Here is a 17,009-nt window from a genome sequence, read left to right on the forward strand (position 1 = left end):
GAAACTGTCAAAACCTTTCCCTAAAAATACAAATGTTATGACTATAGGTTTGCCTTTCTTCAGTATATCTTCTAAGATAAGTCAAATAGTCAGTATGGCCTTGTGTATTCCTACATTTGTTTGGAATCCAAACTGATCATCCCCAAGGTAACTTCTATGAGTCTTACATTCCTCTGATCTGTAAATTATTTTTGTTACTATTTTGCAATAATAACTTATTAAACTGGTGGTTTCTCTAGGTAGGAATATCAATAATGTAGGAAAAGACACATTGCTACACTCCTGGAAATTGAAATAAGAACGCCGTGAATTCATTGTCCCAGGAAGGGGAAACTTTATTGACACATTCCTGGGGTCAGATACATCACATGATCACACTGACAGAACCACTGCCACATAGACACAGGCAACAGAGCATGCACAATGTCGGCACTAGTACAGTGTATATCCACCTTTCGCAGCAATGCAGGCTGCTATTCTCCCATGGAGACGATCGTAGAGATGCTGGATGTAGTCCTGTGGATCGGCTTGCCATGCCAGTTCCACCTGGCGCCTCAGTTGGACCAGCGTTCGTGCTGGACATGCAGACCGCGTGAGATGACGCTTCATCCAGTCCCAAACATACTCAATAGGGGACAGATCCGGAGATCTTGTGGCCAGGGTAGTTGACTTACACCTTCTAGAGCACGTTGGGTGGCACGGGATACATGCGGACGTCCATTGTCCTGTTGGAACAGCAAGTTCCCTTGCCGGTCTACGAATGGTAGAATGATGGGTTCGATGACGGTTTGGACGTACCGTGCACTATTCAGTGTCCCCTCGACGACCACCAGAGGTGTACGGCCAGTGTAGGAGATCGCTCCCCACACCATGATGCCGGGTGTTGGCCCCGTGTGCCTCGGTCGTATGCAGTCCTGATTGTGGCGCTCACCTGCACGGCGCCAAACACGCATACGACCATCACTGGCACCAAGGCAGAAGCGACTCTCATCGCTGAAGACGACACATCTCCATTCGTCCCTCCATTCACGCCTGTCGCGACACCACTGGAGGCGGGCTGCACGATGTTGGGGCGTGAGCGGAAGACGGCCTAACGGTGTGCGGGACCGTAGCCCAGCTTCATGGAGACGGCTGCGAATGGTCCTCGCCGATACCCCAGGAGCAACAGTGTCCCTAATTTGCTGGGAAGTGGCAGTTCGGTCCCCTACGGCACTGCGTAGGATCCTACGGTCTTGGCGTGCATCCGTGCGTCGCTGCGGTCCGGTCCCAGGTCGACGGGCACGTGCACCTTCCGCCGATCACTGGCGACAACATCGATGTACTGTGGAGACCTCACGCCCTACGTGTTGAGCAATTCGGCAGTACGTCCACCCGGCCTCCCGCATGCCCACTATACGCCCTCGCTCAAAGTCCGTCAACTGCACATATGGTTCACGTCCACACTGTCGCAGCATGCTACCAGTGTTAAAGACTGCGATGGAGCTCCGTATGCCACGGCAAACTGGATGACACTGACGGCGGTGGTGCACAAATGCTGCGCAGCTAGCGCCATTCGACGGCCAACACCGTGGTTCCTGGTGTGTCCGCTGTGCCGTGCGTGTGATCATTGCTTGTACAGCCCTCTCGCAGTGTCCGGAGCAAGTATGGTGGGTATGACACACGGGTGTCAATGTGTTCTTTTTTCCATTTCCAGGAGTGTATTTACTATAAAGAAGACACGTCAAGCTGCAACAGGCACAATTAAAAGACACTTACGTAAAGCTGTTGGCCACAGCCTTCATCAGTACAAGAGAGAGATACATCAATCACAAACACATGCAAGCACACCTCATGCACACATGACTTCCAACTCCAGCATCTCAGGCCGGAATGGGGCTTGACGTCTCTTCTTTATGGTAAGTAACAATTTGCCTTTTCCTACATTATTAAACTGATGGTTTGGTAATATTCACACCTTCAATGACCTGCTTACTTTGGCGTTGGGATTATTACATCTTCTTGAAGTATTAGCCTACTTCACTTGTCTGATATATCTTGAATAACAGTTGGAATAGTTTTGACATGGTATGTTATTACAAGGATCTCAATAATTCTGAGGGAATGTCATCTTCTCCACATGTCTCTTAGGTATTTCAGTGTTCTGTCAGATCCTGCCTATTCAGACTATGACACATCTCTTTCCTTTTAACAGTGCCATAAACCTTATTTATATCTATGATGTCTTTCCCAAATTCCGATTTGTTCTCCAAAACCTATCTGGCTTTTCCAAATCAAAATCCTTGTCATTATTCCCTTAATTGTGGTTCTATCCTATTTCTGATTATCTGTAAAAATTATCTTTTCATAAATCTTCATGCAGTGACACAGTAACACTATTCCTCTGTAATTCTCAAAGAATGTCTTGTTACACATTTTAAAGATATTTACAACAATTCTCTTCGTCTTATCGTCAGGACTCTTTCTGTATGTACATATTGTTCTCATTATTCTATTCAGCCACTGAAATCTGACACATCTTGCAGCTTTGGTCATTTCAGTTGTGGTGTCATCTAATCCAGCATCTTTGCCATTTTTCATTTTTAATACAGCTTTCCCTACATCCAATATCCACAGTTTCTAGTTCCTCTGTATTGGTGTTCTTACTTCTGTCTCCCTCTATCTCATCATGTGCATTTGTTTTATCCCTTCCCTCATATAATTTTTGGAAGTATTCTTTCCATAATTTACAAACCTTTTCTTCCTCCCAGGTGTTTTCATTCTTCTAAAACACAAGTTGTATCAACAGTATCATGGCAAGAATAGATTACTATTCACCACATAGGAGAGACATTTGAGTCACAGATAGGCACAATGACAAGACTGTTAAACATTTAGCTTTCGGCCAAAAGGCCTGCTTCAGAAATATAAACATACACACATTCACACAAGTACAACTCACACACACATGGTCACTGTCTTCAGCTGCTGTGGTCTGAGACAACAGCTGGAGACAGTGGCCACTTTTGTGTGAGTTGTGCTTGTGTTGATATGTCTGTTTTGTATTTCTGAAGAAGACCTTCCCACCAAAAGCTTAAATGTTTAACAGTCTTTGCATAGTGCCTGTCTGTGACCCAGTTCCATCTCTATGTGGTGGTAGCAATCTAAATTTTTCATGATATTGTTGTTATTCTGTTCTGGACTTTCCATTGTTTGAAGTAATGTAATTAGACATTTTCACTGAAATAAGTGGTGGCCAGTGTACTGTCTCATTATTTTATAATTTTCTTAATTGAATTTTCCTTTTGATACAAAATCCAACAACTTACTTGTTGCTCAAGCATTTCTATTCGGCTTGTCATTTTTTCCTATTTTTCCTCCATTGCCTTCAATACACCATCTCGCAAAGCTACACATATGTCTTCTATTGTATTTCTTTCCCATGTTTCAGTCAATCATTGCCTAATGCTCACTTTAAAACTATCAGCAATAAGCATTTCTTTTAATTTGTTCAATTCTCACCTCCTTAATTTCCCTCCTTTCTGCAACTGCTTCAGTTTCAATCTGCAGTTCATAACCAATAAATTATGGTCACAACCCACATCTATCCCTGGGAATATTTTGCAGTTTAAAATCTCTCTCTTACAATTACTGTATATAATCTATCTGAAACCCTACAGTGCCTCTTATCTCTTACTGTGTATACAATCTTCTTTCATTATTCTTAAACTAACCATTAGCTATCATTAGACTGTGCTCTGTGCAAATTCTACCAGGTGGCTTTTCCTTTTCTATATCCCGTAAAACAATCACACACACAATCTATGATTGTCATATCAATGCTGTCATCTGGTGATTATATCTGTATCAACCTTGAATAAACTCATTAGCTGTAATAAACATAATAAACACAGTACGGTTCTTACAAATAATTTCTGTTCATATAGATCATTGGCACATGGGTACTTACCAGGAGCTTTTTCTGAATTAAACAGACAGTTGAAGTTTCCATTACCTGAGCAATCACTACTCTGACATTCCTTCATCTCCTCCCTGGCTCCTGAGCAGCTGCTCGCAGACTTAACAGCTCTCGCCCATCTCAAGTGAAAGGGTGAAGCAACAAATGCGAGCTTTCCTGAAATTTTATGTTATCTTAAAATTTATGATTGTTTTTGCATGAACCAGATTACAGAGAGAACCCATGCCAGAACAGATGAATGTTTAATAATAGTAGTCCAAATGTCAAAATTACAATATTAAGGTCAAGTTTTTATGCTTCCAGAAAGAGCCAGTCTACTTCACAGGACAGCTGCTGTGCACTATACTAATGAGGGTAAACGTTAATAAAATAAATGATGGAACTATCGGGCAGTCAAGTGCAGATAAAAGATGGTAACAACTAGAATTTCCTCATAAATTAACATGGGGAAGTTCAATGTGTATATCAAGCAAAACACTGAGCTCCAGGAAAGATTGTATACACAAAATACAAAATTAAAAAATACAGGTTATGAGGGACATATGAGAGCCACACTTATGAAATCTTAAAATAAAAGCACCTCCGAAAAGAGTTGACAGAGACACAAACAGAAGTTACAAAATCCAATCATGTGATATCCAAACTCATTTAAGGATTTCCTTCACTGGAAGAAGATTGTATATACAGTAGCTAGTAGGAGAAGGTGAAGCATTCTAGAAATAAATACATAACTCCTGTGTGCCCCATCAGAAGAGGAGCCTGAAAAAATCTGATCACTAGTTTATGGGAATAAAATAATATTTCAAATAGTAACTGGTCATTTTTTCTGCACTTATGTTCAATACATGGTCACAGATATTATAAATCCCTAATGGTAAGGTTAAAAAGAATAAAGAAGTTGGAAATTCAGTTACTATTTCTCATCCCTTGCCTGCATCTCATGTTTCCACTGATCCAAGGAACAATGACCCCCCCTCCCCTCCAGAAATCATCTGTACAGTTATTCCTTTGACATATATATAAATAAAATAGAAAGAAACTTCCACATGGGAAAAATATATTAAAAACAATGATTCCAAGACTTACCAAGCAGGAAAGCGCCAGTAGACAGGCACAATAAAATAACACACAAACACACACACACAAAATTTCGAGCTTTCACAATCGGCGGCTGCTTCATCAGAAAAGAGGGAAGGAAAAGGAAAGATGAAAGGATGTGGGTTTTAGGGGAGAGGGTAAGGAGTCATTCCAATCCCGGGAGTGGAAAGACTTACCTTAGGGGGAAAAAAGATGGTAACAACTCCAGATGGAACAACTCCAGAATTTCCTCTCCAACCTCAACTCCTTTGGTTCCATCAGATTCACCTGGTCCTACTCCAAATCCCATGCCACTTTCCTTGACGTTGACCTCCATTTGTCCAATGGCCAGCTTCACACATCCGTCCACGTCAAACCCACCAACAAGCAACAGTACCTCCATTATGACAGCTGCCACCCATTCCATATCAAACGGTCCCTTCCCTACAGCCTAGGCCTTCGTGGCAAACGAATCTGCTCCAGTCCTGAATCCCTCGACCATTACACCAACAACCTGAAAACAGCTTTCGCATCCCGCAACTACCCTCCCGACCTGGTACAGCAGCAAATAACCAGATCCACTTCCTCATCCCCTCAAACCCAGAACCTCTCACAGAAGAACCCCAAAAGTGACCCACTTGTGACAGGATACTTCCTGGGACTGGATCAGACTCTGAATGTGGCTCTCCAACAGGGATACGACTTCCTAAAATCCTGCCCCAAATGAGATCAATCCTTCATGAAATCCTCCCCACTCCACCAAGAGTGTCTTTCCGCCGTCCACCTAACCTTCGTAACCTCTTGGTTCATCCCTATGAAATCCCCAAACCACCTTCCCTACCCTCTGGCTCCTACCCTTGTAACCGCCCCCGGTATAAAACCTGTCCTACGCACCCACCCACCAGACAGGTGAGGTATGAGCGGCAGCAACTTGAAATTAGTGGAGGTTGAGGCCTGGCGGATATCGAGAAGAGAGGATATACTGAAGGGCGAGTTCCCATCTCCGGAGTTCGGATAGGTTGGTGTTGGTGGGAAGTATCCAGATAACTCGGACGGTGTAACACTGTGCCAAGATGTGCTGGCCGTGCACCAAGGCATGTTTAGCCACAGGGTGATCCTCATTACCAACAAACACTGTCTGCCTGTGTCCATTCATGCGAATGGACAGTTTGTTGCTGGTCATTCCCACATAGAAAGCGTCACAGTGTAGGCAGGTCAGTTGGTAAATCAGGTGGGTGCTTTCACACGTGGCTCTCCCTTTGATCGTGAACACCTTCCGGGTTACAGGACTGGAGTAGGTGGTGGTGGGAGGGTGCATAAGACAGGTTTTACACCGGGGGCAGTTACAAGGGTAGGAGCTAGAGGGTAGGGAAGGTGGTTTGGGGATTTTATAGGGATGAACCAAGAGGTTACGAAGGTTAGGTGGACGGCGGAAAGACACTCTTGGTGGAGTGAGGAGGATTTCATGAAGGATTGATCTCATTTTGGGGCAGGATTTTAGGAAGTCGTATCCCTGCTGGAGAGCCACATTCAGAGTCTGATCCAGTCCCGGGAAGTATCCTGTCACAAGTGGGGCACTTTTGGGGTTCTTCTGTGAGAGATTCTGGGTTTGAGGGGATGAGGATGTCGCTCTGGTTATCTGCTTCTGTACTAGGTCGGGAGGGTAGTTGCGGGACGCGAAAGCTGTTTTCAGGTTGTTGGTGTAATGGTTGAGGGATTCAGGACTGGAGCAGATTCGTTTGCCACGAAGGCCTAGGCTGTAGGGAAGGGACCGTTTGATATGGAATGGGTGGCAGCTGTCATAATGGAGGTACTGTTGCTTGTTGGTGGGTTTGACGTGGACGGATGTGTGAAGCTGGCCATTGGACAAATGGAGGTCAACGTCAAGGAAAGTGGCATGGGATTTGGAGTAGGACCAGGTGAATCTGATGGAACCAAAGGAGTTGAGGTTGGAGAGGAAATTCTGGAGTTGTTCTTCACTGTGAGTCCAGATCATGAAGATGTCATCAATAAATCTGTACCAAACTTTGGGTTGGCAGTCTTGGGTAACCAAGAAGGCTTCCTCTAAGCGACCCATAAATAGATTGGCATACGAGGGGGCCATCCTGGTACCCATGGCTGTTCCCTTTAATTGTTGATATGTCTGGCCTTCAAAAGTGAAGAAGTTGTGGGTCAGGGTGAAGCTGGCTAAGGTGACGAGGAAAGAGGTTTTAGGTAGGGTGGCAGGTGATCGGCGTGAAAGGAAGTGCTCCATTGCAGCGAGGCCCTGGACGTGCGGGATATTTGTGTATAGGGAAGTGGCATCAGTGGTTACAAGGATGGTTTCCGAGGGTAACAGACTGGGTATGGATTCCAGGGTTCGAGAAAGTGGTTGGTGTCTTTGATGAAGGATGGGAGACTGCATGTAATGGGTTGAAGGTGTTGATCTACGTAGGCATAGATACGTTCTGTGGGGGTTTGGTAACCAACTACAATGGAGTGGCCAGGATGTTTGGGTTTGTGAATTTTAGGACGTAGGTAGAAGGTAGGAGTGCGAGGTGTCGGTGAGGTCAGGAGTTTGATGCAGTCAGGTGAAAGGTTTTGTAGGGGCCTAAGGTTCTGAGGATTCCTTGAAGCTCCGCCTGGACATCAGGAATGGGATTACCTTGGCAAACTTTGTATGTAGAGTCATCTGAAAGCTGACGCAGTCCCTCAGCCACATACTCCCTACGATCAAGTACCAGGGTCGTGGAACCCTTGTCAGCCAGAAGAATGATGATGGATCGGTCAGCTTTCAGATCACGGATAGCCTGGGATTTGGCTGTCCTATGCACCCTCCCACCACCACCTACTCCAGTCCTGTAACCCGGAAGGTGTACACAATCAAAGGGAGAGCCACGTGTGAAAGCACCCACGTAATTTACCAACTGACCTGCCTACACTGTGACGCTTTCTATGTGGGAATGACCAGCAACAAACTGTCCATTCGCATGAATGGACACAGGCAGACAGTGTTTGTTGGTAATGAGGATCACCCTGTGGCTAAACATGCCTTGGTGCACGGCCAGCACATCTTGGCACAGTGTTACACCGTCCGAGTTATCTGGATACTTCCCACCAACACCAACCTATCCGAACTCCGGAGATGGGAACTCGCCCTTCAGTATATCCTCTCTTCTCGATATCTGCCAGGCCTCACCCTCCGCTAATTTCAATTTGCCGCCGCTCATACCTCACCTGTCTTTCAACAACTTCTTGGCCTCTGTACTTTCGCCTCGACTGACATCTCTGCCCTTACTCTTTGCCTTTAAATATGTCTGCTTGTGTCTGTGTATGTGCAGATGGATATGTGTGTGTGTGCGAGTGTACACCTGTCCTTTTTTCCCCCTAAGGGAACTCTTTCCGCTCCCGGGATTGGAATGACTCCTTACCCTCTCCCTTAAAACCCACATCCTTTCGTCTTTCCCTCTCCTTCCCTCTTTCCTAGTAATTCTGTGTGTGTGTTTGTGTGTTTTGTTCATTGTGCCTATCTGCCGGCGCTATCCCGCTTGGTAAATCTTGGAATCTTTGTTTTTAATATATATTTTAGCTTTTTGAATATGATACAAATATTAAGACTCTGAAAAATTCAAAATCTGGTGTCTGTTTCCTCATTTACTAAGCCAGCATGTACAGGGGCACCCTCCTCTAGCATTACTTTTCGTCATTGGAAGTAGCTGACACCAGAAATATTTTCCAATTTTTAATAGGTTAATATTTTCTCAGCTGTTTTTCTAGAAAAAATTCATATGGTTTTGTACACAATGTGTTATATTACAAGATAAAAAACTATACAAAGAAATTACTTTACTATCTTTTTTTACAATTGATATGTACTAGCTATCTTTTATACAACTGATATGTACAAGCTCAGAATGTACAGTTGAAATTACTATTTTGGAATAGAAATTACGAAATATTTGGCACCCTTAAAATTTCTATTATTAATTACACAATTTAGTGCAACTTATTATGTTTACTTCTGGACTCATTTATAAAATAATAATAGAAATTAATAGAAATTTATTTGTCAAGAAAATTTGTAAACTCTTTGGAATCTTTTATTACTGCAGAGTAAGGTAGTAGAGGGTATGCCTCTGACATGAAAGGTTGTGTTTTTGTATTTTGGAAGAACAATGTAATTATGGCTTTGTTAATGTGTAAATTCAAAAGACAGTTTGATACGGAAAAATGTGAGAGAATAAATTACAGTAAAAACAAAAAAAATTGCACGGGCTTACTTTTGGTTAAATATGTCAACTGGAACCATGAGATCCTAAAATATGAAAATTTCAGCTTCAAGAATAAGCTCCTAGGCATAAGGAACTGGAGCCAACTACAAGAAAAGAAGCTAAATAAAAAGTTTATTGTAAATCTTACTTCTCTTGTATTTTTGAAAAAAGATACTTTACCATTGAAAATGGTAGTGACAATAACACCAAATTGTGGGAGGGGGAGATTACAACTACCATACTTTCAATGACTTTTACCAGTACTGTCACGATCATATATGTTGTGTATAAAATGCTTAGATGTGGCCATCAGTTCAAATGAAGATGGCTTATAACTACATCATTATGACTATGTAGTATCTCCTCATGAACCATAGACCTTGCCAAGGTGCGGTAGTTTGTGTGCCTCAATGATACAGACAGACTGTAATGGAACTGGTCAACGGCTCATCCTTCATTATACACTGGATTATTCAATACACTCCATACATTTACTACATGATGCAGATAAGTTCAAAATTGTAATCTCTCATTTAGAAAAGTTTTCGTGGCCTAAATAACATAATTTTGTACACTTATACAGAATATATAAATATTTTGGACAAGAAGAGAATAGAAGCTTTCGAAATGTGGTGCTACAGAAGAATGCTGAAGATTAGATGGGTAGATCACATAACTAATGAGGAAGTATTGAATAGGATTGGAGAGAAGACAAGTTTGTGGCACAACTTGACCAGAAGAAGGGATCGGTTGGTAGGACATGTTCTGAGGCATCAAGGGATCACCAATTTAGTATTGGAGGGCAGCGTGGAGGGTAAAAATCGTAGAGGGAGACCAAGAGATGAATACACCAAGCAGATTCAGAAGGATGTAGGTTGCAGTAGGTACTGGGAGATGAAGAAGCTTGCACAGGATAGAGTAGCATGGAGAGCTGCATCACTGCATCAAACCAGTCTCAGAACTGAAGACCACAACAACAACAACATACAGAATATGCATTCAAACATCAGTCACATTAATTTTCCAATGCAAAGACCAGGTTGGAATATCAAAAATCATGGAAAGGATGGATTGCTACTCACTGTAAAGATGACACAGTGAGATACAGACAGGCACAATGAAAAGACTTACACATCAAGCATCCAGCCACAGCCTTCCCACTCAGAACTTCCTATATGCAGTCAGTAGCAATGTGTTCACATTCATATTGCTGATAATCCGTAATACACACTTACAAACAAGAACCCAGGATGAGACTGACTCACCTCCCATCTTTGAAAACTTTTTGAAGTTTGTTTGGGACTAGATTGATGATAACATACATAAATGTGCATTCTGGAATAAGTCAGCTGTGGTTAGTATCACAACTAGTGGAATGAAGTGAAAGGAGATCCAAGCAGTACGTGTAATTTTGACGGTAATGTGTTTTGTGTTCCTTCTGTAACAAGTGATGTTAGCTGCACCATGGAACCTATTCATTGCGTTCAATCTTTACCTGGCAACAAGAGTAGCCAAAGTAATGCTATGATACCAGTAAAGTTGACAAAACTTTGTTAAAACAGTGTGGATGTAGCATTTGATGAAATTGAAAGTGATCTTTTTCTTGAAGTGTCTAACAGAGAATATTATACAGATTTTGAGTGTCCTTACATTAAGATTAAGATTGGTCAGTGGAATGGAACTGTTTGACTGATACAGGAAGCCTGATTTGTGGTATATCAGAACAATACAGAGACAAGATTAGGTATAGTAGGAATTTTGTGGAAATGCCCACTGTAGGTGTAAAGATACAAGGAGCTACAGGTAAGCAAAGCAAATTGGTAAACTCTCAAGTACTTTTAAAGTTTACTGTAGAAGACAGCACCTCTGAACATGGATGCTTAGTGATCCCCAGTCTGGAAGAAAACATAATTTCAGTAGGGATTGGATAGTGAAAGTTGAGGCTTGTTTTGGATGGAATGTTAAAGAATTGTTTATTTTGGAAGCTAAAAGTAATACATATGTGAAAACTAATTTCTGTATTTTAAACTGTGGGAAAACTATTTGCAAAACATTGTGAACCAAGGTGAGTACCAGGTGTCTGATGATGATATAGATTTTGATGAGACTAAGGATCAGGATTTTGGAAGTGTAGTACGTTCTAAAGTAAGATAAGCTACAACTCCTAATGACCAACAAAAGCAATAACTTAGGAATTTGTTTTTTCAGTTCATAAATGTGTTTAATGAAAGGCCACAGAAAGTGAAAGACTGTCAGTGCATTCTTTACCTTAGAGACCAGCAACCTTTCCTTCTCAAGCCATATAGTATACCATTTTCAAAAAGGAAGGATGTAGAGAAAGAAATTCAGGAAATGTTAATATGAGAAGTAACTAAGAGAAGTAGGAGTGCTTACAATAGTCATTTAGTTGTGGTAAGTAAGCGAAACAGTGGAGGGAGAATTGTTTTGGACACTAGACATCTTAATAAATTTCTTATCAGAGAGAATGACCATCCTCAGAACTTGGACGAGCTGTTTATTATTAATAAAATCAATACAGTAAAAATCCTGCATAATCAATAACTTTAGTCATCTTGTGAGGTTTGCCTGCCTTATTTTATCATCGATTGTCCTCAGTGTCGATGTACTGTGTTTACTATACTGGCTGAAAAATGAGGGAGGGGGGGGGGGGGGGCAGTGAAAGGGTGAAAGTTCAGCACTGGTTACTTTAAATGATGTAGCTGATAGGAGCCCATTTGCGTTTCACAGTTCTTTATTTTCATGGTTCACAACCTCCCAATAATACACAGCTATATGGCCAGTCCACTATTGTTTAACTTTCGATAAGTCTCATTAATAGGTTACAGGCAAACATCCACATACCGCTACAATACTTTACTGTTGAACATCTACAAGCAGTAAAAGCCTAACCACACAGTTCACAGTCTTTCAAATAAATTGAACAGACACTGACACTGTTTTAACACACGGCCTAATTGTGTTACACTTATTTCACAGTTAAGCTGATACATTGTTGTTGTTCTAAGCAACACAGGTTTCTCATCTGAAATTCGACCATAGATTGACTTCCTTGTGACCAAAAACAGGACCCTTATACATCCTCACAATAATAAGGACTGAAACTATACATAGTTCAATGTGTAATTTACAGGAATTACAATTAACACCTAAATCATTCAATTAACTGAAAACATGGAAAAATTCTGTCTTAGGCTGAATTATTTGTTTAAAAGATGAAATTAATAGATATTGTTACACAAACAATACTTTGTCAAAATGGTTAACTACCTTGGAATTAATTAAGGGTGGGCTTTATTAACATGTTTCAGAATAGAGCCAAATAGATCATTTAAGAATACTATTAGTTGTTCCTCCAAATGTTTATAAGTAGTAGAGAATTTATTTGTTTATAAGTCAACAATCCCCCCCCCCCCCCCCCCATGAACCATAGACCTTGCCATTGGTGGGGTGGCTTGCATGCCTCAGCGATACAGATAGCCATACCGTGGGTGCAACCACAACAGAGGGGTATCTGTTGAGAGGCCAGACAAACGTATGGTTCCTAAAGAGGGGCACCAGCCTTTTCAGTGGTTGCAGGGTCAACAGTCTGGATGATGACTGATCTGGCCTTGTAACACTAACCAAAACAGCCTTGCTGTGCTGGTACTGCGAACGGCTGAAAGCAAGGGGAAACTACGGCCGTATTTTTTCCCGAGGGCATGCAGCTTTACTGTATGGTCGAAGTAGAGAGGATATAATATATAGACTGGCAATGGCAAGGAAAGCGTATCTGACGAAGAAGAAATTTGTTAACATCGAGTATGGATTTAAGTGTCAGGAAGTCGTTGTTGAAAGTATTTGTATGGAGTGTAGTCATGTATGGAAGTGAAACATGGACAACAAATAGTTTGGACAAGAAGAGAATAGAAGCTTTCAAAATGTGGTGCTACAGAAGAATGCTGAAGATTAGATGGGTAGATCACATAACTAATGAGGAGGTACTGAATAGAATTGGGGAGAAGAGGAGTTTGTGGCACAACTTGACTAGAAGAAGGGATCAGTTGGTAGGGATCACTAATTTAATATTGGAGGGCAGCGTGGAGGGTAAAAATCGTAGAGGGAGACCAAGAGATGAATACACTAAGCAGATTCAGAAGGATGTAGGCTGCAGTACATACTGGGAGATGAAGAAGCTTGCACAGGATAGAGTAGCATGGAGAGCTGCATCAAACCAGTCTCAGGACTGAAGACCGTAACAACAACAACAAGTCAACAATAGAATTTAAGTTACGAAACAATTACTGATTTCACCCTATAACAAAAGATGCCAACTAGGAATAGTCAAAGTAAATTAGAAAATCTATTACATGCATAAAACTACGCACAAATTTAGATCTGATGCTGTATTCTTTAAAGCTGAGGGCCAACCTTTCTCTTTTATGAAAATGCGGATTATACTCAAGTACATTAATGGTAATCAGTCAGAAATGAAAAATTGTATTTTAAGGAGGCAGACGGCAAGAAAAGAGGGGAAGTAAAAATATCCCAGCTTGCTTCGTCACAATCTTAGTTGAAAACTGGTCACCATTCTGGCTGATGAAATGCACAACAAAACTATTTCACACACATAGCTATACACTGAAGTCTAGGTCAGATACCTATTAAATTAAGTCAAATCAGTCTTACTTTAAAAGAAGCTTAAAGATTGCTGTTACACAACATTTACAGACTTGGTAAGTTTCTTCAGTTGTAGATCAGACAGGAAACCACTGCTACTTACTCTCTCTGGCAACCAATAAGGAAGACCTACTACGAGAGTGCTTCTTAAGAACATTTTGAGTTTCACGTTTTTGAGCTCTCAAGCAGTCCCGTTCTCTCTTCATAACTCCTTTCCCACATTTAGCAGTGCAGCTTGACCATTGCTTCCAATCTGACCACACCCCATCTGGAATTGAAAATGAAAAGTGGCAAAGGGTGAATTTTCTTTCTTTCCTTTTATTTCCTTTGCTTTTTGGCCTCACTGTTCACTTTCTGACAACAATTTCTCATTTCATATTGCAGTTCTACCTGCCCTTCTTCAAAGCATTCTACATCAGCAGCAAAACAAAATAAATGACAAAGAAGCATGATTGCAAAATATATAAGGCACAAAATTAAATGAAAACAAAAATGATATCCATATCAAACAATGAAATTATGAGCTGACCAAAGAAATTTGTCAATTGGTAGCCCAAGGCACTTATCTCCACATACCAGCATTTAATTATAGCATACATACTTTCAACATCATTTCTCTGGATTATCCTCTGAATGACTGCATGAAAAATCTTTAAGTTACAATACACTTAATACTAATACGGTAGAAGAGTGTCTACTTACCAGCAGCTGAAACAGGATCAGCTGGTCTAATATTGGTGCATACACATAATTAAAAAAGGATAGATCTATCTCTTGTTTTCAATAGTTTTTAAAATTCTTATTTAGAAGAAAGTGAAAAAAAGAAAAAGGAAGAGGAAACTACCAAGGTATCAAAAGGAAAAAATATCATATTAAACCTATAATAACGAATTACATAACATTCAAGGAAACATTCAAAAAGAACAATAAAATAATAGGTTACATTGAAATGTCTGACTACATTAATGATGAAGTGTTTGTATTGACATGTGAAACATACTTGAAAAAAATGGCCAAATAATTAATGTAAAGCAGGGTGGACAGGAGAGGGGTGGAGTGGGATGATGGGGCTTAAGTGAAGCAGAGAGAGATTTGGTCTACTAATCTCTTTGGATGAAGCATGGCAAGGAATCTAAATGACTTTCTACAGTGAAATAACAGCCACTGTGTTACACAAAACACTTGATGACAGAATACTGGGTATTCCTAGCTTAGAAAGTCTTTGGTCATTCACTGTAGTTTTGTACTAGTGACAATAATGAAAAATGTTGGATAAAACTTAGAATACAGTTCACAGGCCACATGTGCTCTTTCACAGGCTTCTTACCCCTTGATTTTATATACAGAGTGGAGAAAAATTGTGTTAGAAATATTTAACCCTGGATAGCTGATGAAAAATTGTGTTACAAAATTTTAACCCTGGATAGCCGATGCCTGTAGGAACAAAATTACTAATGTTGTGTAGGTCTACAACACACCATTTTTAAACTATGGAAACTTAGCACCACATGCTCTGATTGGTCGTGGGATTGCCCTGTTCCCATTTGTCAGTTGACGGGCAGCTCTATGGTTGCAAACAAAAACCGTATCTCGTTGTTCTTCAAACGATTACTGTCCCATCATGTTTACTGCATGATTATATTGTAGATGATGTGTGTGCACTCCTAAGTGAAGCTTACATGTGAATGCCTCTGATGTGGGGTGGAGACAAACAGCAAGACCTATTTGACACGTGTGCGTATCACACTGCGGCAGTGACGGGGTGAGGGACACTTTTATGTGTGAACCAACAACCATTGCACTGCCACCAACCGATGAACAGCAACAGGGAAATCCCACGGCCAATCAGAGTGCATGGCGCCAAGTTTCCGTAGTTCAAAAATGGTGCGTCGTCGACCTACACAACACTAGTAATTTGGGTTCCTACTAGCATCAGCTATCCAGGGTTAAAATTTCATGACACAATTTTTCTCCACGCTGTATTTTGCCAGTATTAGTGCTGGAGCATGTGATATGGATCACTGCATCAGATAGGATTCATAATGGAGGAGTCCACATAAGTAATAAGCATGGAAAATGTTCCATATCGACAAGTGCTGGCACAAAGACAAAGATCGCAAGAGCAAAAAAGGCGGTGAGATGACGTCAGCCAATAGCTTGCTGACACGGACTGCACCGTGACAGGAGTGCCCACTAGCTGAAGCGAATACAAGCACCACTCCTGCCAGCCTCAGGCGGACTGTTAGTAGACGGGACAGTGTTCAGATAGTATTAGCACAGTACTAGGAGACCTATGATAGCAGTGACGTGTGATCCATATCAATCACTTACATGGACCTTCTATACTGCAAAGGACTTTTATTGTTTGCATGTCACCCATTGCTTGTGACACTATCGTAAATTCAAAAGTTAAGTACTGTCAATCTGCTTTATCGAAACAAAACTACTAATGTTATTTGCTTGAACTGTTGTATACCAGTAGCATTCCAAGAACACAGCATCGTTTAGGCACCCTATACAATATGAGTGGGCAAGACCCCACAGAAAAACTGGTAAGGGAAGTTGTGGCAGAATGTACACTACCAGTCAAAAGTTTTTAAGCATCCATGATAAAAACTACATACTTTATTTTAATGTACAAACTAAACAGACCAATGAAATAAGTATTTTCTCTCTCCATCATTAAGGACAATACAATATGGTTTAGAGTTTAATGTCATGAAAGTATCCACCCTTTGTCCTCAGAGTAACTGCACAAATTCTTGGCATTCCTGAGATAAGATTTTGTAATGCCTTTTCAGGTATTGGAATACAATACATTTCTAAGTAATTCAGTAGATCTTCAACATTAGATGAACAAACTTTTCTGACCCCTTTATCAAGTTCATGCCATAAGAGCTTACAGTGATTTAAGTCAGGTGACTGACTTGGCCAAATCGTATTATTCAGTTCCCCACATTTCTATTTTCTACTGATACACCCTCTCCACAATTTAGAAGCATATTTGGGATCATTGTCCTGCTGCAGAACAAACCCACAACTAATAAGTG

At 41.1% G+C, this 17,009-nt stretch overlaps 1 protein-coding gene across 5 annotated transcripts in view; it reads right to left on the minus strand.

Annotated features, from left to right (window-relative positions):
- Positions 1 to 17,009, minus strand: part of LOC126335308 (uncharacterized) — a 328,273-nt gene that overhangs the window by 214,031 nt on the left and 97,233 nt on the right. For all 5 annotated transcript variants that reach the window (XM_049998445.1, XM_049998442.1, XM_049998443.1 and 2 more), the window contains exons 6-7: positions 14,063 to 14,227; positions 3,992 to 4,111 (exon numbers count right to left, since the gene is read on the minus strand). In XM_049998445.1, the coding sequence (XP_049854402.1) occupies positions 3,992 to 4,111; positions 14,063 to 14,227 (285 nt within the window). The remainder of the gene's footprint in view (positions 1 to 3,991; positions 4,112 to 14,062; positions 14,228 to 17,009) is intronic.

Source organism: Schistocerca gregaria, chromosome 2 (assembly GCF_023897955.1).
Source record: "Schistocerca gregaria isolate iqSchGreg1 chromosome 2, iqSchGreg1.2, whole genome shotgun sequence".
Classification (NCBI taxonomy): domain Eukaryota; kingdom Metazoa; phylum Arthropoda; class Insecta; order Orthoptera; family Acrididae; genus Schistocerca; species Schistocerca gregaria.